The sequence below is a fragment of the Adiantum capillus-veneris genome, chromosome 24 (assembly GCF_014529385.1).
Source record: "Adiantum capillus-veneris isolate H3 chromosome 24, ASM1452938v2, whole genome shotgun sequence".
NCBI lineage: Eukaryota > Viridiplantae > Streptophyta > Polypodiopsida > Polypodiales > Pteridaceae > Adiantum > Adiantum capillus-veneris.
In genome coordinates this window covers 90,242,416-90,266,718 of record NC_140954.1, presented here as the reverse complement: position 1 = coordinate 90,266,718, position 24,303 = coordinate 90,242,416, and the positions used below count along the sequence as shown (strand labels likewise).

The 24,303-nt window shown below is 41.5% G+C and overlaps 1 protein-coding gene across 1 annotated transcript in view; it reads left to right on the top strand.

Annotated features, from left to right (window-relative positions):
* The first annotated feature begins 22,068 nt into the window (after positions 1 to 22,068).
* LOC147426741 (uncharacterized) overlaps positions 22,069 to 24,303 on the top strand; it is a 50,121-nt gene continuing 47,886 nt past the window's right edge. Inside the window, exons 1-2 of the mRNA XM_086497976.1 lie at positions 22,069 to 22,228; positions 22,320 to 22,449. Coding sequence (XP_086354102.1) covers positions 22,136 to 22,228; positions 22,320 to 22,449 — 223 coding nt within the window. The 5' untranslated portion in view covers positions 22,069 to 22,135. The remainder of the gene's footprint in view (positions 22,229 to 22,319; positions 22,450 to 24,303) is intronic.

Sequence of the window (24,303 nt, the reverse complement as noted above, 5' to 3'; positions counted from 1 at the left end):
CACGACAGGAGGAGTGGCAGACAAACAATGAAGTAATAGTATAGGTCAATGAATATGCATGACAGATGCAGGAAATGCCGAAGAGACTCTATTCAACAACTTTAAACCGCAGCACAAAGCCAAGGAACTGGAAATGGTGATCGACGCTCGTCAAGGAGAGCTAGAAGACAGGGATGACTGTCATCATTGATCTCCAAAGACAACTGCAAGAGCTAAGGCAAAAGCGTAACAGCATTAGATAGCCAGAGATAAACAACAAAAAGAAATGGAGGAGTTAGGTGATCTACTCACCAAATTATGTGATGCCTGCAAAGCAAAAGACGAGCAGCTGAGAGAAGTTATAAATGAACTTCTTACAGCCTCTCTATCAGCTCAGAAAATTCAGGTACAGTTAGATGTTGCCAATGCTTCTCTGCAATATTCTGAATAGAGAATCGATGATCATGCCATTTTCTTACGGCAAATCAGAGAAAATCCAGCCGCGGCTTCGATCAAGGGAACTGATGAAGTGTACAAGGCACTTGAAAAGAAAAACAAAGACCTAAAACTGGAATTAAAGCTTGAACAATCACAGTGCAGAGACTTGGCATTGATCAGAGAGAGGAGGAGCTCCTAAAGGAGATAGCAAAACTCAAGTGGATAAATCAACTCCGCAGAGATGGAAAGCCAGACACACAGAAAGAGGCAGGCACTTCAGAACCGCCACAGATAGACATACCCTCGGTCTCATTTGCTGAGTTTGAGACGCAGTCCACAACAGAGCCGAGTGGTGATGAAGATTTTTAGGTTCACATCACAGATGCAGACACAGTGCCAATGGTCCAACTGTCAAAAGCTGAAGAAGACGCATTGAAGGAGAAGATCACCTTAGAGGTGGATGAGCAGTGGAAGGCCGCTATGGATTGGGAGTTGAGAGTTTTACACTCTGTCAACGTCACTCAACTCACTCCCAATCAGATCAACGCTTAATGGCACCAACAATCCCTGCCGTATCCTCTCATCAAAGTAGAACTATTACAGGTGAAAGAAAGGATGTACAAGGATATGTAAGAAGATGGCGCAGATAAAGACCACCCAAAGTGGAGGTTAAGCTGGCTGAACAAGAATCCGAGATACCTGATTCTGTTCACAAGAGCACCTGCAGCCCTATAAAGAGATCCAACATTCTGTCATGTACCCAGAGGAAGGACATGGCAAGCGCATGAAGTACTACAAAAGAAGAGGCCAACTTCGCTCAACTTCCCCAAGCTGCTAGCTCCAGAGAGAGGCCAAGCGATGGAGGAATACATGGTGAAAACCCTAACGAGCGCCATGTCTTTCTTCAAGAGTCTTCCAAATCTCTCATGTGCAATGTTATATAATATATGCATGATGCTACTCACATGTACACAAGTTTTTAATGAGCCTGAGCAAACAGGAGGCCCATGGCTCTCATTCTTGGAAGGAAACAAAGGCTTATGCTACGATCTGAGTGGGCAACCTTCAGAAGAAATTCTTTACGGATTCTATGCCAGATGCATGTTCCTGCCCTCGAATAATATGCTAGCCTTTGAAGAAGCATTCTACACTGGATTCTTCACCTGGCGAACGAAGATATTTGCGTCGATGATAAGCAACCTAACATCCAGGTTTGTAGGCTACTCAGCGGTGGAGCTGAAGAATCAAGTCACCGTGCAATTTCTGCAAGTGTCCGACAAAGAACGAAGAATCAAATACCAGAAGGCACTAAACGCGCTTAAAGACCACCTCGCCCGCTGTCAACCCGAAGACTACTTCAGCCCATAAAGTTGTGTCAAGGGACGACACAGGCGAGGAGGGGGGGAATGTAAGCAGCAAGCTAACATGGACACCATTTTTCGGAGTTCTCTTTGTAAAACAATTATTATTTTGATAAATCGGGAATATTGTAACTCCTATTTTCTCGGATAAACTTTGTAATTAATGAGCCGGGGCTACAAGCTTCCAGATTGTATCAGACAGTCATTTCCTGGCTTTGGTAGAACCCCAGATTATTAGTTTTGACCACCCAAAAATCTTGGCTAAGGTATAAAAGCCAATTTTTGTAAGTTTTTTATAAGTTTTTGGATAAGAAATACACAGGGTGAGCTAACGGCGCTCACTTCTCTCCTTCTCGCGCTTCCTACTCCCTCCCCGGTTGTCACATTGCGATTGTGCTTGTTGCATTACAACCGCAGGTAAGAGCTTTATGCATTGACGTAAGCCATTCACAGCATTTGTAGCTTTTGTCGTTGCCGACCTGCGACCTAATTTTATCATAACTAGGAATTTACACTTTTAAATCGAAAACTAAGCATAGGCGGGGTATTGGGGCATCATTGCTAAGTATTTAGATGCATTCTGGGTTGAAAACGAGTAAGTCAAAAATCCACTACTGTTAATAATCGCGATTTTGGAACTTGACCTAAAGTGGGGTTTAAGACCATAGGCATGTGTGCTTAGGTCTTATAAACTTGTCCTAGAAGTTTTGTTGCGTTTGGATGTTATTTGATGCTGTAAACGGATGTGATTTGCTTGCCGATGAGTGATTGGCTTTTGGTGATTTCAGTCATTGAGTGTAGCTTGAGTTAGATGCGAGTTGCTAGTTGTTTTCTGAGAGATTGACAACCTCTTGTAGCCTCTATGCACTAGTCGAGTCAGCTTCGTCCCATGGTTTGACATATTAATCGTGGTTCTCGCTAATACTGCAATAAGATAGGATGGTGAGGTTAGACATGTGTCCCACAAAGGCATAGGAAATTTGTTTTTGATAGTGATATGGTTTAGTGCTCTATAGTCCTTACACATGCGGTATGTACCATCTTTCTTTTGCACTAAAAGGACTGGAGAACAAAAGGGAGAGGAGCAAGGCCTCACCATCCCTTTGTCTACCAATTCTTGTACTTGCCTAATGATCTCCTCTTATTGAGCTTGGAAAATACGATAAGCAGGCTTGCTAGGCGGTGACCTTCCTGGTAGGAGCTCAATTTGATGGTCATCATCCCCTTGTTTTGGAGGTAAGTCAATAGGGATATCTTCGATGAACACATCTTGGAATCCTTTTAGAAAACAAGTCTAGCTCTTCTTGATTCCTACTGTTTACATTTGATGAAACATTAGGATCTTTTACGGACTCTTTGATAAAAATCATGTATGCGGAAACTGAGCTCTTCCTTGATTTATCAAAGGAAGGAGAATTTACAAGTGGTATAGTACAACCAAACTCACTAGCATCTATTTACATTTTTTGTTTCCTACAGGTGAAGTAGATTCTCCTTTCAGGGAACTTCATGTTGGCAGCCATGTTGTGAACCATGGTGCCCCTAGGATAGCATCCTCATGTTGAAGAGGAGAGATTAAAAAGTCTTATTTGTGGACATAGCTTTGGACATGAAGCCTCAACTTCCCAATCAAGGGAGTAACGGAGGCTTGCGGTCCCTTGAAAGCGGTATTGGTAGTTACAGTATCTCCCATCTCAAAAGCTTGAATGCCCAACTTGGTGGCCAACTCCATTGATATGAAGTTGTGAGTAGAGCCAAGGTCAAACAAGATGAAGGCATCATGCTCCCTTACCTTTTCCCAAGCATAGTAGAGAGGTGATCCTTTGCACTGAGCATCCTCTTTTGGAGCTTCGATGGTGAAGCTCTAGGAGTCTCATTGCGAGCTTTTCTCTTGGGGCAAGAACGATAGCCATGTCTTTGCTCCCCACACTTAAAACATTTGTGGTCTTTACCAAAAGCCTCAAGCTCTTCAGGAGAGAGTTTATTTTTACCTTTGTAAACTCCCTTCTCCTTGGACCGATTGTTGTTCTTGTTGTTGTTGTTGGAATTACTTTGGGAAGAATTTTGGGCATTGGTTTTCCTCTTTGCATCACTTTTGTCTTTGCTTTATATGGGCTTGACATTCTGTCTAGCCCCTTGTTGGAAATTGATGCGTGAAGCAACCATAGTGTGGTGGATTACTTTGGTAATTGAACCAGGCCGTTAGTAAATTATGTACTTGGCCATCTCTTTGGGTAATCCCGCATAGAATTTTTGCTTTTGCTCGGTGAATTCTATCTTTTGGAAGACAGTAGCCTTGAGATGTAAATCCCAAAACTTGTCCACGTATTTGTGAGAGAAGCTTCAAACTCCACCATTCGGTAAGCACTTTTTCCTTTGCCTCACTCGCAAGGAATTGCTTCATGATGGAAACTGATAGAGTTTTCCATGTCTTTGGGGATTCACCATTGCCACAAAGGCTAGCCCACCATTGACGAGTAGATTTTTGGAAGTGCATAGCTACATGGTGTAGCTTGGAGGATTCTGTGAAGCCCTCGTCTCCAAAGGCCGCATCAAATTGTTGGATGGAGGCCAATACATTTTTGGTAGCACCAAAGGTGCAACCATAGGTAAGAAAATACATACTCTTTCCTCCTTCTTTGAACTTCTTGAGCTTTTGTGACCTTCGCCATGTAGGGTAAGATTTGCAAAGTCCTCCCCTCTTGTATTCTCTAGGAGAATAGCCATAGCTTTCATCGAAAGATGAGGAAGGTGAAGAAAAAGGAGAAGAGGGTGACCTCTTTCTTGCCCTTTTCTTCCTTTGTTTCCTCTCTTCCCTTTTGAGGTGACGAGGAGAAGGACTGTGGGTTGATCGTTTCCTCTTGGGAGGAGTTGGCGACCGTCTAGACCACCATCTTTGTGGAGCCACATCTTCGGAGGAACTTAGGGATTCATTACTTTCTCGCTCTTTGGAGTCCTCCTCTCATATGAGACAAAGTCTTCTTTTGGGGGTCTCATCAAGAGGCCTCCTAAGGTCTCTCTCGTCTTGGAGAGGAAGGGAAATCCCATAAGCACAAAGTTGTTGGGTAACTTTGGCTTGCAAAGCAGGGTTGCCCATAGCTTGTTGCAACCTAGTAACAAGATAATTGACAAACATGTGGGCATCATCATTAGCACCTTCATGTTCAAAATCAAAGCTATCAATTTTCATTCTATTCTCTTGGTTATTGTCAGCCATGCTAATTAAACTTATGTATAGATTACTTTGTGCTTTAGTACCCTCAAAAATCTTAGTCGTTACTCCTCTTTACCTTTGAAAATCACTTCTCAAGCAACCACACCCATGGTTTAGACACTGTTAATTGCAAAGACTAGTGGAGAGGGTCTAACATTGCTCAGTTGATTATGGTTCCTATTGATCTTGCTCGTAGCTCAATAATGGTAAAGCCAAAGGTAAGCCCTGAGAGGCTCCATTATTAAGACTATAGTTCCCAATGGTGTACCTTGAACTAAGTCCTTCTCAACCAAGATAATAGATCCCAGTCCCACTTACCCTATTGCATTAAATATGCCCGACTTTTTATGAACAACTTAAGGACCTCTATGTGGTATGCACTTGTGAGTCAATTGATAAGTTGGGAAAGTGCCCTTGGACGAATTTTGGAGACTATAATGGAAATGTATTCCAAGTGGATAATACAGGTGGAAAGTGTTAGAACAACAGACGTTAGGTGCCCTCGGCTTGTTGCAAGCACCGATGGCTCTGCCATATAACAATCCCATGCCAGTTGCTTTGTGCTTGGATATCTGTGCTTGAGAGAGAGATCCATAGGGACTTGCTCGATTATTTTGTTGCTCGAAAATACTCGCTCGTCAATTTGTATAACCCGGTGAAAGGATGCCATATGAAGAAGAACCTATGGTCAAAAGTGAAACCCCGAGCTGAGAATGAGAGTGTAGAACTAGGGCTATCCATGCCAAATATCAAGAGAAGGACGAAAAAGCCTATGGCATTCTCCTTAGTTCTGTCGACAAAAATTACCTTTAGTATTTGGATGATTGCAACTTGGCATTGCGAGCTTGGACCACCTTGGAGAGCCACTTTGGTGCCAAAGCCAAAATGTCCAAAATAGCATTGAAAAATGCAATTATATGGTCTCACCATGGAGACTTCTGAAGATATAGCTTCATTTTCTAATCTGTTAAAGAGCATTTTCACCCCACTCACCTACACCAAGAGCCCAATTGGTGAAGAAGATCAAGTGGAAGTTCTACTCAAGGAAATACCACACAAGGTCTGAAAGACCGAGGGGACTGCAACATGCTAATCTCCACCTAGCCATGCTCTATCTAGGACCTTGGCTTGCTAAACATAGAGAACCCCTTGACTGCATGTCCGTCCTGGCCCTTGGCCCTGCCCGGTCCTACCCTTGGCATGACATTACTCCCCCCTTGGAGAAGCATTTTCGTCCTCGAAAACAAGAGTAATAATACACTAATGTTTTCCACAATGGCATCCTTTATGGATCCAGTTGTGTGCGTGACCGGAACAGTGTTCAGTAGGAGGTTCAATGAAACCAAGAGTAACATCTTGATTTTCCACATTATTGTCAATTTGCAACCATCTTGTGTTACCGGTTCCTATCCAATCATAGTGTGTAGACTCCATTTAGAACGCACATGAGTATGCTAAACGAGTTATCACAATAAAGATGTACCCGAAAGAGTATCTCTTTTCAATTTCCCTAAAATTAACTTGCTAATGCAACGCATCAGTCAAGTTTAAGTCCTTGACTTGTTCGCAATTTGCATCAGTAAACAACCCCACCATAACTAGTGTTCAAGGTTGAGGACATGACTTATACATGAAGAGACTAAACCTAGTCGCCAACATGCTTTAAGTTATGGTAAGCAAACTCCAAGTAGAGGAGTAAATTCTTACTAATTGGATTGCTTGGTGCTAATGTACGCACTTTGCATATCCTTTAGCCTGCCTATCCCCTTGGATAACGGACAGTACTGAGGTGTTTTTTTCCCACGGTTTACAAACAGTCTTCCTAGATGACTGGTAAACGGGGATCACAATATCTTACAACATTGCTGAGGAATCAATAATGTCCTAATTAACCATCTTGGTTAACTTGAAAGATCCACAAACACACAAACCAAGCCATGACCTCTATTGATGATTGGTAAACCCAAAAGTAATCTCATAGAGATACGGCACATAGAGTGCAAAAATGCTTTATAAGAAACTAAGATGATAAATATGCATGCCGCTCCAAATCAGCCTTTGCTAAACACTAGGACCCATAACACCTGGTGTGCATACATTTAGCAAAAATAGATTCGAACCTGTATATCCATGATCAGCTTTGCCAGTACTTATGGCGAATGTGATGCTCTTAGCACACATTAAAGAGGAATGTAAATAGTTCTGAAAAGAAACTAAATACTTGCTGCTGCAATCATTTGCAAGCCTTGCTGAACATGTGAACCATAATAGAAGGTAAAACATTGATCACTTCTAGGGACAAACAATGAAACTTTTTCATTAACAACTCATATCATTGCTATATGTATAAACAACCATATGTTATGTTGTTTAGTAGTACTTGTACCTTAACAAGTCATTCTAAGTATCCGATAATTTTTGGCCACTGAAATTGCTCCTGATATGTCGTGTTGAAAATGGTCTAGAAAATAGATTTGACCAGCACCTAAGGACTTTGTCGTGACACATACTTGAAATAGTAGCGCCAGTGTCAGTCCCAGAGACTCGTATACTCCACATATGTTTCATGTTAGGATGTTTAAAAAAGGATCATCCTTGAAGTACAAGATGTACTTGTGCGTGGAGGTAACTGCAAACACTCTACGACGGGAGTGAGAGGGATCCTCATTAGCCTTGCTCCACACTGGATAAACTGAACTCTGTGAGTTCCTAGACCATGTTGCATCCCATGTGACAACATGTGCCAAATAAACCCTACAAGTGTGTCTATAACTGCATAATGCAGAAACTTATTTTGGACACTACAACCCAAATTGCTTGGCTCTTACATGACCTTGTCATTTCTCGGAAGAGCAAACATAGTTTATGCATCCTGCATTGAAAAGAAAACCAAAAGAAAATTGCTTGGCTCTTACATGACCTTGTCATTTCTCGGAAGAGCAAACATAGTTTATGCATCCTACATTGAAAAGAAAACCAAAAGAAACATTTAACAAAAAACAGATGCGTACATGTAGGTTAAACATAGTGTCCACTTATCCGGAGTGAAAAGCACTTGCTCAAATTTCTCGCTGGCAAAGGCCTAGGAACACTAATGGAAAATTAGTGAAATGCAAATAGTACTGCACATGTAACCGTGGGTGGTGCCTTTCCAACTAGACCCCTTGGGTAAAATCAGCATTGTCAAAGCCCTTGGTTAGACGTTGCAGGAAAACTGCTCAACTAGCAGCCAATAGTATCTTAATTCAACTGTGAAAGTTGAAATTATCCACGAGCCCTTGGCAGCTTATGGACTTCTTTCCTTGAAAGGGCAAGTGTGAAGATTCCAAGAATTGACCATCACACTTAATAAGTGATTTAGTAATCACGAGTTGGGTCTTACCCCAAAACTGGACTTATATAGACACTTGTAGTGCTAGAGATAAAATAGGAGGTCCACTGAAGTTGGAATCGTATTCACAACTAGATCTTTTCCGGACCCAAAAATCCACAATCTAGGAGTTTTGTGAACAGGTGTGTTGTCTAAATTTCTTGGTGCATCTATACACCTTGGTAGAGAGACGCATTTTCGAGTTTGAGACTTTCAAAAACTCAACTTGATCCTCACACTCAAAGTGTGTAGTGCTAAAATAACACCCAAAGAATTAGTAATGGCAAGATGCTTGCTTAGCCATTTAAATCAATGGGGAACTCAACTGAATAGATTTGTTCGATCATGTATGGATTACGAACAGATGGCTCTTAGCCATTCCAAAAGAGTTGGCTCTTAGCCCTTCAAAAAAAGATGGCTCTTAGCCTTTCCTAGTACCATATCAACATAGAAAGATTTGAGAGAAACCATGCCTAGGTTCACCTTTCTCGTAGAGAATTAGGAGGGAGAGAGAGAGAGAATGCTAGACTGAGGATCCAACGCAGACCATGTATGTGTCGTAGCCGATCCTATAAGCATACAACAGTGTACTTGTACCACGCCCTCATAGAGAGAGAGGTACCATGTCACGTCTTGACCCACTTACCGTGTATGTGATCTTGACTATATCAAGGTGATTGTAGCACTTTTCATGTGAGTAAACATAAAAAATGTTTGAAGAAATCAGTCACTAACCTTGTCCTTGACAGAGTAGTTAGTGGTAGAGCAAAAGTGGATGCAATGATGGCTGTTATACGACCATTGTACGAGTATGCCATGCATACAAAGCAAAAAATAGAATAAGTAGTCCTTGGCTTCAATGGCAACCTCAACCATGTGAGTCGTTGGTATACGTTGTCGTGAAATTTGCGGTCTTGCCAGGAAAGCACCGGGCTTATGGCTGTGAGAGTTTGTGAGAGAACTCAACAAAAACTATATGAAGGAGTTAAACCATAGATGCCATGAAGAATAGGGTTTGGAAAGAAGTGCAATCAAAGAAGACTCACTCTTTCTCTCTTGCACTCACACACACACAAAGAAAGAACGCAAAAGAGAATGTCAAAACAATAAGAAGATGAAAACATCAAGGCTATGGTCATATCGTATCATGGGTAATATGAAAGGGTTAATGGATGAGTTAATGGCATTCAATCTTGGCTGACCAAATAGGCTACGAATTGTTCTTTGGAATTGTAGTTTTGTGCTTACCATAATATATATATTTTGTCTAGTGATTGGGATTAATTGTGTGTACAAATCCTCTTGGTTCATAGCAAGATAACTACGCTTACATCAAAAGAAAAATTATAGTCTATGAGAGGTAGTATGATGGGATCCGGTGATAGAAGTATTTCATTGAGCCTTTCAGGGCCGAAGAGAAACACTATACGTTGTTGAAAGTGTATTTTACGGCTAATCCATACGTTAATTCTAATAGATCGTACAGAGTGAAAGCGATAGAAATGATCATCATGTGGGTTATTCATTTAGGATAGTATGTGAGAAATGTAGATATGAGAGAAGTGAAGAGATGAGAAGTTTCCCTCCCAAGCCCTATTCTTGCCCGTAGGCAATAAGGATACTGCGGGGAGAAATGTACCTGTAGCAAAGAGAACCTAGAGAGGATGAATTACTAAGAATGAGAGAGATAGGTTTGGTTAAGGAGATGAGATTAGATACATATATATATGTTGGATTAGAGATGAAAATGAAAACAACAAGAAATCAAGAAAACATCAATGTAGAACACATCTTACTTGAAACCCTTCGGCACCATTATTGATGGAAGAGAGAAGAAGAGTGGATAATTCCACTTTGATTGATACACCAAGTGCAAGACCTTCTTTGATTAGAGTTGATCTTCCAAGGTTAGCTTGTTGCAAGAATGGCTAGTCTCCCTCTAGGAGAAAGTGTAGGCTTGGCTTATGTTAATGGCTAAGTACAATTAGGCATTACTACTCACTCCCTCGAGAATTCCTCTCATCAATGGCTTGAATGCTTGAGTTCTTTCCAAGGAAGAAGAGGTCCCCTTTTATAGGTGAAGGGAACCCACAAGGGTTTACACAAGAAGAGAGGAGCCAGTGTGAACAAGAATTGGAAAAGTTGGAAATGAGCTGTCCCTGCATGATGTGGGCAGACTGGGGTTCAGTATTTTGATCATATCTCCTCAACCGTGGCTCCAAATAAAAAAGTAAAAATATGGGCAGAAACTTCAGCTCATTAGCTACGATTTTCATTTTAAAATCGTTTTCCAATTCGGACTGGAACCTTGTGTAAAAAATTCATCAAAATAGCATCCATTTATGGCAGCAAAAGTCTTCATGTGGTCTCCTTAGCCTAGACTTGCATTTAATTCCAAAGGACACCTCATGCCATATGAAAGCATGACATTGCTCCTTGACAAAGTTTTGTAATCATGCTTGCAATAATGCATTAAAATAAGTGTATCTTTGAAATCATGCCACCTAGTGTCCCACTAGGATTTGATTCTCTCCTGGTAGCTATTTAAAAAGAAATATAAGAAAAGTATAAAAAATACATAGAATATATATATATTGGAGTTTACCCTAGATATAGGATCTGGCTAGGGTGTGAGATGATAATGAAATAGTAGAAATAAAGAATCAATGCTTTTTGCCCCAACTTAAAGAGGCGGAGCTATTGATGCTTTTCCCATAGTATTTTCTGATGCTAAAGTAAGGATATGTTACCCTTGAGAAAAATAATAGGATGAGATAGAAGGCTTATTATTGTACTTAAATATGCATATGTACACTATAGGAAATATAATTATGTATCTAAAAAAATACAAGATAGATCTTGTAGCATGCGCTCCCACTATGTACGTGTCACAGCACGACAACGTGTCGTGCACTATTACACTCGGATGGATACATCACAGTGCAACGTTGCCTGTGAGCTTATATCCACGTAGTGCTAAAGATAAAATAGGAGGTCCTCTAAAGTTGGAATCGTATTCACAACTACAAAAGAAACAAGCATAACGTGAAAGTTACTAACCTTGTCGCCCGCATGGAGGTAGGTGGTTGGTAACGTATAAGTTTAAAAAAAAAACTCGCTCTAGTATGGCTCATAGCCATATCTACTCTTGAGTGAGTTATTAGATGTACCATGTATGCCTTCTTGGGATGTAATACCCGGTAGACACCTTGGCAAGTCTCCCCCAAGTTTCGCATGCTCCTAGCATAGTCCAAATGTGGAAAGTCGTATCTTTCCATGATACTTCACATTAAACCCACGTTGGACGCTACCCTTGGTCATAGCTATAGATACTTTTACTCGTAGATCTTATGGAGAAGCAGAACAAGACGTGCAAGTTATGCAACTTGTACCTGCTTGGCTTGATGACAGTTGATCATTCACACACATCCATTGCATATCATAGCTATCAAGCACATGCTCAATAAACAAAAATTAAATATGTACCTCATGATATACGCCTTCTAACGGGTCTTGCTGTTGTAATAATCGAATGAGTTGCAAGCAAGAAGAAAATCAAGAAATATTTTGCCAGATATCGTTGCTCGGTTCAATAGCTGCTCTACTTCTTGTTGTCGAGGGCCTTGTCCGATTTGCAGTTGAATTGAAAGCTTGTGAAAACGTCAATATGAGAGTTGGGTTACACAAACCGTGCTCATGAGCGTCTTTGGATAGAGCCTTGCTCCTGTAACCTTGTTGACCAACTAAGGTTGTCCTTTTGTCCTTTGGTAGTCAATGCTTGTGCATGCGCCAAAAGCAAGCATAGCCTATGTGTTGTGACCAACCTTATGGCCCCAAACCAACACCTTTTATCGCAATTTGTTGTCATCTGTGCTTGCCCCATGGTACCTTGGCTTTGGCTTTCGGCACCTTGTTGATCTTATAATTTGTGGTTGCATGAAGGAAGACGTATCCATGCAAGGACGCCAGGCAAAAGCCCTTGGAAGCCTCATAAATATAACTTGTAGAGGCGTCTGGATTGTCACCACAATCTCCACCATGCCTTGGCCAGAGTCCGTAGGAGTTGAGGGCTTTCACGATTTGCCGACCATTGGCATGCCGTGTGTAGAATTTTTTTAATTTCTGCATGTCTTGAATAATAAAAAATCTCGATTCTCTGAATTGCTGCAAGCCTTGCTGCTTTTGTCTTGCCTTGCCAAAGCTCTAGGATGTGCAAATTTGTACTCATGTGTTCAGTTGTAGGCTACGGCCCTTGTTTGGGGAGGGTGCCCAATTTAGGGCGCCCTTTGTGTTTCAAAATGTGAAATAAAGGAAGGACGCAATGGTGATGAACTGCATCAGAGCAGCGCTGAGGGAAAAGAGGCCGAAGAGGCTTGCCTGTTAGTTGAATGAAGACGATGCATAAGCGTTTTTTATCGCTTGGGCCATGATGAAACCAGAGAGAGAGAGAGAGAGAGAGAGAGAGAGAGAGAGAGAGAGAGAGAGAGAGAGAGAGAGAGAGAGGGATTTTCCGCTTTCGTGTAGGTCGCCTTTGACCGCCTCATGATTGTAAGGGTGCTGCTCGTGTTGCTTGGCATGTCGAGGCTCCTACTCCATGCAAATAGCCACTCCCACAACCCTGTGCCGGCCTCGACTTCATCCTCGTCGGCTTCGTGTCTTCAAGGGGCCATGCCCACGGCTTCCAGGAGTTCCAAGCCTAGAGAGAGAGAGAGAGAGAGAGAGAGAGAGAGAGAGAGAGAGAGAGAGAGAGAGAGAGAGAGAGAGAGAGAGAGAGTTTAATCTATTTACAATATACATAACACATGAGACAAACTACAAAGACCAATGTCTACAGTCCATAGTACAAAATCATGTATTCCTTTCAACTGAATATTCAAAAAAATACATCTCAGTATTAGGCCATATTAGGGAAAGAAGGTCCTGATTAATGTTATAGTATAAGTGTACAACATTTCATCCTCTCAAATAGCAGCCAAGGAAAGGACACCCTTACCTGCATCCAAAGTAAGAAAACAAACTATTCGTTAGTTTTCAGACCGCATAACAGGTAATTGGGGTGACCTAGTTGTCATCCATGTCACCCTGGTACTAGCCTAAGAAGAAAGCCATGTTGTTTAGATATAAGTGATGTGTAACAGTTTCCATAATGCAAAAAAAACAAGATTATCAAAGTGTTAGGTCAACTCTTTTGCATTGTGCATCCCTCTATTAATTTGAAGTGTAAAATGAAGTATGAAAAAGGTTTTTCCAATTGTTCCTTACCATTATCTAAATAAGGTTAAAGCTTTTCAAAAAAAGTAAGTTTAATGCAAATTTTGAAGTCAAAATCTTCCTTAGATCAGCAATCGTTCAACAATTTATCAATTTTTAGAATTGTATCAGTCAAGTTTTAGTATCAGGCAATCGTATCCCGGGATCGACAGGGCTCGAACCAGATGATACATTACTACATGCCAAAAAACAGTAAACCGTAATCCCCCAATAAAGCGCAGCCCTTCAGAGAATCTCTCAAAAGACCAAGACAATAGATGCATTTTCCCATCAATAGTGTGAGTCAATAAAGCCAACAAATCTGCAACACACCAACCATTAGCATACTCCGAAGTTAGATGCACCAAAGCAAAACCCAACAGCTTAACAAAAGTCTAAAACCAAACCGTGGTTGATTACGAGCCCCTATAGCCCAAATCAAGAAGTCTTTGATATATACAGGCGGTATATACCAACCAGAAGTACTCCAACGGTATATTTACATAGAGAAGAGGTGAATCCTAATGTATATATGGTCTATAACGTTCCTGTACACCTTAGAGTAGAAAGAAACAACAACAGCCTATTGTTGTGTCAATTCCACCGAATTAGCTGGATACTAGGTCCATAAAATCAAGGCCGATTACTGCATATCAGCCCTACGTGCAGCCAAATGTAGTCAAAACCAAAACAAAAAGTGTTTGTTATTAGTATCCTAAGCAACAATTTGTACAATCCTATACAAAAAATCAACCAATATCCCGTATCTACTGCCCGACAAACAGATCGAAAGCCAACTATGATTAGGGTAAGTGATGGGTATTCTCAAGTGAGATGCAATTTTGAAATAAAAATCTGCTCTCATAAGCCACACTATCCCTACAGTTTTCTTACCATATTCTGTACACGAAAAAAGAGAGAACCAGTAGCAGTACTGTAGAAGTCCCGTACTAGCAAGATTATCTATCCAAGTCGAAGACCAGTACCATTCCAATAGGAACAATATCAGAATACCATTAATGAGAGATAAAATTTGCATTTGTCAATGAATTTAATCGGCAAATCCAATTTTACCTATGTACATTCATGTCACCACATTCTTTTTCCCAAAACCAATCAGTGAAAGACCATACCTTCTCAAGTACCTGTAAAAACCAGGTGGGATAATGCAACAAGATCGGCTAGTCAACCGGTATAGACAGGAAACCTATCCAAAGTATATGCAAAATTACTTTTAATTAGCTAGGTGTGTTAAATTTTGAACCGTAATTCGAGCCCATCATTGCATGCAATAGGATATAATTAGGCAATTTTCAAGCCAGTAAAAAAATATGCAAATAAGCTGGTCTTTTCTCCTAACTTCATCAGAAACCAGAAAAGGAGTTATCATTCCCCTCCATAAGGTCGTGCATCCCAATACCAATAACCGGTAATGAATCGGTCGGCATGTCTAATCGTAACCAGCCCAATCATATGCCTCAAATTCTCAGACGAAAGCCAGAAGCAGCAATAAGAGAACATTTCTCAACAATTCTTAATGCTTATGCTCAATAGATACTTTATGACCAGTACTAATCCATAGAGAACAGAACCAGTAGAATCATTAGTGAGAGATCCATGGATTAACCAGCAAAACAAGGTTCAACCATATGATGCTTTATGCAACCTACTTACAGTTTCAATTCCCAGCCATTACATTCTATTAGTACCACGTTCTACTCATCTTAGCAAAGAGGGGGAGACAAACCCATAAAGATAAAGGCAAAAAAATGTTTATACCATGCAAGCTAGCTGCCCATGAAGACCAGCTAGCACATCAATCATTAGATTGCTAAGAAGACTCATACCAGAAGAGCATTGGCAAGATTTTACACCGTCATTTCCCAAAGTCAAGCTAAGCCAAGCCTTAACTAGATCTACCCAAATAGGAGCAGTAAGAGCAGCTTTAGCCGGTCATACCAACCCTTATGTCATCAATACCTACGACATTGACTGTCCAAAACCACCCAGAACCATCCTCAAAACAGTTCCCAGTATTCAAAGTATCCATGCTAGCAGATAGTACATCATAATACGACCCGAGATCCGGAAAAAATCCCTTACAATCGGCCTGTATACAGCAGTAGCTAATAGGTTGTGCAAACTGTAATCGGTGCCAGCTTAGTTGGCTCATCTAACCCCATTAAAACAACTTCATGAAATAACAACTCAATCCGAACAGAATTTCCAAGAGCAGCAGTATGAGGTCAAAACATTAGCCAATAGCTGGCAAATTCAATCCCAACCCTACGAGTTTATGCAACTCAAACCTTCATAAGAAAAACCAGTGAGCAACTCTGCCTCAATTCCCAACTATAAGTGCTTAATAAATTCCCTTCAATCTGTTTGAAAGTTTATGTGTTCATTTAACCAATGCCCATAGTTAAAGATGTTAAATTCAAACCAGACATCCTCCATTTGGGAGAGCACAAAAAAACATTATAATATTTTTGCATCAAAAAACCTTGTTTTAACCTCAGTAAAATCCACCACGGATTTCCTGTTGGGGGCCATGCTTCGGAGCCTCAGGTGTTGCTTGAAGAATGTATTTAGTGAAGGGTTATGCACACAATGAGAGGACACACACACACACACACACACACACACACACACACACACACACACACACTTTCTTGCAGAATGAAAACTAAATGAGCATGTGGCTCACCTTATAGGGCTACGCAACCACTTTGGATCGGCTCAGTAGACCTATATTCGGGAGAAGCTCACGCAGCAGTAGAGAGGCTTTAACTCGCCACCGACTTCCTCAAGCATCGCGCGGCATCCAGGCTACCATCCTCCCCAAATAGAGCGCGTCAAAAATGGGAGAAAAAGACAGTAAACTCACCCACGTTCAGATCGTCAGAGAAATCAAGTATACACGTCGACCAGATCCACTATCAAAGGTTAAATCAAAAAACCCATAATGAAAAAAATCTATTCCAAGGTCATTTTAACTAAGCGGTAGTTCATGCAAAAGACCCATTTAATGGGGTAACTAGTAGATAGCAGTTTCTATCCCCAAGGAGAGCACAATGTATTATGTATAGTTGGAAAACCAAGCAACTCCATGATTGCCAAGGGTCAAAGTATATCCAAGTGATACACTATGGCAATACTAGCTACAGAGTCCGATTATTTCTAGAGGGATAACCAGATACAGAGAGAGGGAGAAAGAGCAAGAGAGAGAGAAAGAGATATTTAATCAAGGTTGAAAGCAACCTGAGAGAAACAGAATGATAATTCAGGATAGAAAGTCTGATAGACTCTAACAGGATGTAGAGAGAGAGAGAGAGAGAGAGAGAGAGAGAGAGAGAGAGAGAGAGAGAGAGAGAGAGAGAGAGAGAGAGAGAGATAGAGAGAGAGAGAGGCCTTTCCCTCCTAATCCACAAATGTTGTGGTTGGAAGCTCTATGAGAGCAAGATATATTCCAAATAGGTGAGATATTTTTTCGTAGTCAATGATTGCAAAGGGTGAAAGCAAACCCTAGGATAACACCATGGATGAAGAGTCTCATATCCTCTAGAAGGATAGAGAGAGAGAGAGAGAGAGAGAGAGAGAGAGAGAGAGAGAGAAGACATGCGACAAGCCTTCCTCCATAGCTCTCCTCTCCCTAGCTCTGATACCAGTGAAAGGCCGAGGGGACTGCAACATGCTAATCTCCACCTAGCCATGCTCTATATAGGACCTTGGCCTGCTAAACATAGAGACCCCCTTGACTGCAAGTCCGTCCTGGCCCTTGGCCCTGCCCGGTCCTACCCTTGGCAGGACAAGATCTTTGGACAAATCGTCATAGTGCTTATGGAGAAGGACCCTACACCAAGCTTGGAGGACACCACCAATTGACTTCACTAGACACTATTCTAAGGGAACTACCTCCTTCTAAAGGTGAAGCACACCACAAAATTGAATTTTTTACTGGGAGTTCTCCCCCTAGCAAACCCCTTATCATGTCCCTTATGCACAATAAGAAGAGATAATGGGTCAATGACTTATTAGAGAAGGAAATGATTTGACCAAGCTCATCCCCTTTTTGCCCGCAGAATCTTTTAGTGCAGAAAAAGGATGGTTCATACCAAATGTATGTGGATTATTATGCACTACATAAAATTGCTGTGAAGAATTGTTTTCCAATCCCAAGGATTGAAGGTTTGTTTGACAAACATCAAGGCTCTTTCTACTACAGTAGCATTGACCTTAAATGCAGTTATCACCAAGTGTGAATAGTGCAGAAAGACATTCATAAGACCGCATTTAGAACCACTTTTGGTTTATATGAATATACAGTGATGCCTTGTCGGTCCCACTATTACACGACTACGTTTAACTCGATGATCAATAGGCTATTTTGTAAGCATCGAGCTGACACATGTCTTCTTTTATGACATCATAATCTTTTCAAAACTCGATGATTGTAAAGATCACTTAAGAGCAATTTTTTGAGAAGATAAATGAATTTTTGTGCAAGAGATGTAGTATTTGGATCATATCGTTCCCAAAGATGGTAAATGGATAGATTCACAAAAACTTAAGGTCATAGAGGAATGACCTATTTCAAAGACCTCCATGAGTTCCAGAGTTTCTTAGGTGTGTGCTCCTATTGTAGGAGATTTATAGAGAAGCTTTTGGCACTATCAGGGCCATTACATGATTTAACCAAGAGAAAGGTTAAATACCAATGGACACAGACAGACAAGAAGCTTTTAATACTCTTAAGCTAAATCTTATCACTTAACCCATGTTGATACTCCTTGATCTCTCCAAGTCCTTTGAGATCCATTGTGAGTTTATGTGTCATCCTACTAGAAGAGGGTCATGCTATAGCCCATAAAGGTCACCGGCCTCATTAGAATGAGCATATTCTTGGCATATATGAAAAAGAACTTCTCTCGGTAATGCATACTCTTAACTCACGGAAGCATTATCTTTTGGGTAACCCATTTATTATTCACACAAACCATCAAATTATCTAGTCCATGACTCAAACGAAGCTATCTAACAAACAAATAAGGTGAGCAAATTTTCTTTTGCAATTTGTTTTTATATTTCTCACATTCTTGGCAAGCATTGTCAAGTAGCAGATGCACTTTCTTGTAGACCTAAAGCTAGTATTGTATCTATTGCATATCGCAATGATCTTAGCACAATGATAAATCAATATGCTATAGATTCAACTTATGATGATGTTATGCCTTCATTGATCAATGGAAGAACATAAGATCCATTTACACTAAAGAGATGAATTTATTCCCTATTGCAATAGACTATACACTACACCATCTATACATGAAAAAGTAATGCAAGAATAAGACGCTCCTCCTTATGTAGAACATCATAAAATAGCAGCTATCACTCATGCTATAGAGACATCGATAAAAAAGGATATTCATGATTATGTTGCCCAAGGGGTCCATGTTTCAAAAATACATATAGCACATGAGTTCAAGAGGCATTTATAAAGCCCTCTACACATACGCTTCACCATGACTTAAAAGACTCCCCTTCCTTCCTAAACCTGTAACTTTTTGTCACTTTTCCATTTTTAAGCCCCTCTTGTACGTGTAATTCTGTAACTCTTTGAAATATAAAATACCCCTTTTGGTGAACTCATTTGCTATACTTACATACTTCAAGTTATGTTTCACAATGAACGATGTGCCAAAAAGTGAAATATGATAGAGGCAAGCAACCATGTTCACTACTACCATTGCCCACACTTAAGGCTCCATGAGAGAGTATAAGACAATCCTCTCAATGACGCTCTCTTTGTCTTTCATACCTTCTTTCATGTTGATCATGTCTTGTGCCATCTGCATCGTCACGTTGATCATGTCTACTGCGATCTCTAGCATCATCTCTTCGCCTATTCTGGTCTCTACGTTCATCATCATCATCACTACCAACATATCTATTGTATCTATCCCTGCGATCATCATGCTCTATACGAGTCCTTTGATCACCATCCTTGTGGCTACGATCCTTTCTATATTCATCCTCTTTGTCATGGTCGCTTCGTCTCTCATACATTCTCTCATGTCAATCATTTCTACCGCGATCCTCTCAACCATGGTCTCTTCTTTTCATACCTTCTATCATGTCAATCATTTCTATCACAATCTTAATCATCATGTCAATCATGTCTACAGCGAGCACCATCATCATCTCTTATGCAACTTCTACCATCGTGCCAATTGTTGCATTCACTTTGGCTTTATTTGTCTTGCATTTCAGCTGCAAATATTAGAGCATTCACAAAAACTCTCTCATCTCTCTAGTTGACGTGGATAGCTCAAGTTCTAGTATTCACTAAAAGGCTCTTAGAAAAACATGGTAAATATTCAATTATACACCTAATTGTCAAGACCTATTGTACTACTACTGGTAGGATTTTAAAAAAAATTATAATTCCTAGTGGATATCTTGATTCCTTGCTACACTCAAAACCTTGCTCTGAGAAAACAACTCCCCCCCCCCCCCCCCCCCCCCCTTCCCCTTGCACTTTGCCTTGCCCTCCTACTAGCTACCTCTGCCCATGCCTCCATCCCCTCAAGACTGCACTTGCCTCACCATGTCTCCCCTCTCCTCATGGCTCTTGCAAGGGGTGGGGCTCACATGTCTAACAAGCACACCCTCATGAGAGCGCATCATGTGCAGAGAGAGAGAGAGAGAGAGAGAGAGAGAGAGAGAGAGAGAGAGAGAGAGAGATCTTACTTGCTAATCTGCTGCAATCTGTGTAGAGTATGAAGCTCGCCTTTTCTCCTCTAAAATTAAACACATCATTGAAAAGAATGTCTAAAAACTGCTCTAGAAATAACGTTTCTACAAATTATGCCATAGAAAAAGCATACCAACGAAATATTCTTGAATTCTTCAACATTTTTGAATAATCAACCCAGGCAGGAGGGGGGGGGGGGTGGGAGACGGTCTCCTACTTGTAGCTTCCAAATCCTTCGAGGGAATATTATTGAATTCTCAACATTTTTGAATAATCAACCTAGGCGGGGGGGGGGGGGGGGGGGGGGGGGGGGGAGACTCCTATTTTATTCAATCATTATCAAGATTCCTCCTATTTCCAACCTTTTTTGGGTAGATTCCCCAAATCAATCACCTCAAATCAAGCAAATGTCACCATGATTTGATTGGATTTAATCTCTGATGGCCAGATCCGAAATAGATATGCATGCGCTAACCATCAAATCAGGCTATTGTCGCTCATGGAATTATCACCTGCTCAATATAGAAAAAAAGAACTGTGTCTATTCTCCTCTACTCTGGACATGCCCCTATTTGCACATGCTCGTTTTCATGCCTATGCATTGCTCAACTGTCGCGTGTCTGAACTCGCCTCCCTTTCTTGCCTTATACACGGTGCTCCTCGTACTCGCCACCTGCCCAGGCCACGCTCCGACATTGGCAATCTGCACAAAATGCGCATCTTTTGTGATTCACCCTACTAATCCTTTTTCAAAATGTGTAAACATACTCACTACTTCTCAAGATGAACACTCTATTGGCTCACCTAAAATAAAAATCTATTAGATGGACTAATTCATTTCTCAGATTCCCTCCAGTCCCTCCCCTCGCGAGTCATCGCCTTGCTGCTCGCTGCCTTCACTGCCTCCAACCTCCCCTTCCTCACCGTCATACCTCCCCTCCTCACCTTGCAACCTTGGATTGTCCACTCCTTGCCGCCCACAACCTCCACCCATACCGGTTGTTAGTACCCTTTGGTTTGCAGATTGCCACTGTAGCACAACCCACCTCTAACTAAGGCCTCGTTACCTCTTACTCACAGGGTAGTCCTACATGCATGGTATTGTCACCTCCTGCTCTTAGGGCCTCTCTCTCTCTCTCTCTCTCTCTCTCTCTCTCTCTCTCTCTCTCTCTCTCTCTCTCTCTTTCTCACACTGATTTTCAGATAGTTTGCATGCCGACCTCCAACCACTTGTTTTTCTTCTACTGATGCATGCGTCCTTTCCATACAATCTTCTCTAGAATCCTTACTAGGATCTGCGTCGATTCCCAGGTGAAAACAGGAGTTTGCTCAATCGTAGGCGCTTCGTCATTGAGGTGTAACCAATAACTTTGCCATGTGTCAATGAGTGCTAGCTCGATTGGAAGAGTAATAGCCTATGAGTTCAAAGGTGGTGGATTCAACACCCCTTCTAGCTTGAAGACATGGTCTAGCCCTTATAAGGGGCGTTCCTCGTGTGGTTTGGCCAACCTTATCCTACCTCGAAGACTCACTTTAAGAGTCTGGCTGCCTCCACCTTGGGGGGTTGGGTGTGTGGGTTGTGATTTCAAAGTTGTGGGTAATTCTCTTAAAAAAAAGCTTTGCCATGTGGCAGAAATCCACTAGCTGTATCCAACGGTCCACAATTGATTTCAAGGGTTCACCACTTTACCAAGCTCTTTTCGCTGGGAAAACGCTCTCCTCCTAAACCCCAGAAGCTAGGAGAACGGCGGAGGTGCTGCAGCGTGAAAATGTCGATCGTCGTTCCTACATCTGATGAGGATCCCACTCTCGCGGTCGCTCGCTTCACTGGAGAGATGGCTTGGGCTCAAGCCGGACCTGATGTACCCTGCTATAAGCCCTGATCCCAATATCTTTAGGTTTGTCTTTTACAGTAAGGAAACTCTCTGAATTTCTCCTCCTTTATTTGCGCAGATCGCAGAGGCCCAAGTAGCTCGCATCTGCGTGGAAGCAGATAATCTGATGCAGGAAGGACGATGGTCAGACTTGGTCTCATTGCTTCTCACCTCTTTTGATTTAGTGTTCGCCAATGCGCAAGAAAAAGGTGCACAGCTGCTGCCTCTTTGTCCTTCCTTGCTCGTCAGTAGTGGTGTGGGCTTTGTGTCAGAATTGTTCCACTTACTTGCAAATGGATAGCTGTTATCAGCTCTTTTTGACGTAGTGTTTGCATGCCTATTTTTATCTTTTTCCATTGTAGAGTATTTGAAATAACTTGATGTGAAAAGGGGTTTGGATCAAGTAGTGAGTGTTGAAGCAACCATGCAGAGTAATGTTCATTGTTGTAGACTAATTTTGTCTCACAGCAAAAATGAAAAGGGAATTGTTACCGAAGCGATTTGCTTCAGGATGATGAGAGTGTTCATGTGCCCCTTGTGATGAGAGAGAGAGAGAGAGAGAGAGAGAGAGAGAGAGATTTTGCACTGAGACGAATTGCTCCCCACCTTAAGCAACCACCGTACTTCCGACTACGGCGGCTGCTTGAGATTTATAGAATTGCAAGTGCTCTACTTGACTGTCTTTACTAGATGTCTGGTCCTCTCATATGTCACCCGTGCTGCCCTTAGAACCCTTCCGTTGCACTTGACATTGGTATCAAAGCTCCGACATGCTTCGGCATTTGCGAACTCAAGGTGTCCTTGCCCCGGATTTAATAGCCACTTCCACCCTTAGTCCATCATGCATCGGGCATGCTCCCAGCCTCATTGCTATGTCTTGGATACCCTTAAGGCATAACCTCTTCATCATGAACAAAGATAACCATCGGATACACGAAGTTCTAGATCTTGAGTACCAAGATCTGCTTGCCTCGCATATGGATATGAAAGGAGTTGGAGAATGGATCCCATTACTCTCTTTTGCATTCGCATTCGCATGTAGCGCGCATCCACTTTAAACCATTGAAATTACCTTCAAGCACCCTTACCTTCGAGCTTCACCCGCAATACAGGACTACTCGAGTAATTGTACTTACTTGCAACGCAGAGTCAACATCAAGGCTGATATTCAGCGAGAGTAGTAAAAGCTCCCTAGTAACTCCTATGGTTGATGTTTACATCATAGCTCCATAGTACCCACTGGTTTGGAGGAGTTTTCATCGGTTATGCATCCACAAGCATCAAAAGCATTCAAGATCAGAAGTACAAAAAGCTTACATAAGAAGTTTAGCAGTCGTGTCTCACCTTTAACAAGGGATGTCACTGCACATCGCACTTTGAGCCATGTGGATAAGCTATTGCGTCAGTCTTAGTTAGGGATCTAGCTTGGCACTTTGTGAGCCTCTAGAAGGATGTGCATGATTAGGCAAGTCATAGTTGCATATCCTCACTTGCACAATACAATCACTTAAGCATATAGACATTTGAACAACCACTTAAGTCATTTTAATAAGTGACTTTGGCATGACATTTATAAAAAAGTAGGTAGGGCAAATGACTAAAAACCTATAAAGAGTCATTTTGGCATTCAATTTCTAGGATATCAAAACTCAATACATGCAAGGGTATTCAACACCCATAGCACCTAACGTTTTCATCGCCAATACCCTAGCATCATCAGCGTTTTGTGTCAGTATCCATCCTTAGCTTTTTTGCATCAGTATTCAGCCCTAACGTTTTTGTATTAGATAAGCCTCAACATGAAGTACTTAGTATCCATCATTTAGCCATTGTACCAACATTGTGTACATAATCTAAAGCAAGTACTTCTTCTAGCAATAGAGCAAGGGTGGTTGGAAGCGGTGTGGTCTCTCTTTTCTCTGTGTGTGTGTGTGTGTGTGTGCGCGCGCGCGCGCGCGTCTCTCTTTCATTGTGTTCAACTCTCTCAAGTGAAGTAAAGTAGCCTTGTTGTTATGTCCCGCTCACAAGAGGGGGATCTAGTCAGATGCCGTCGGGATGGGCGT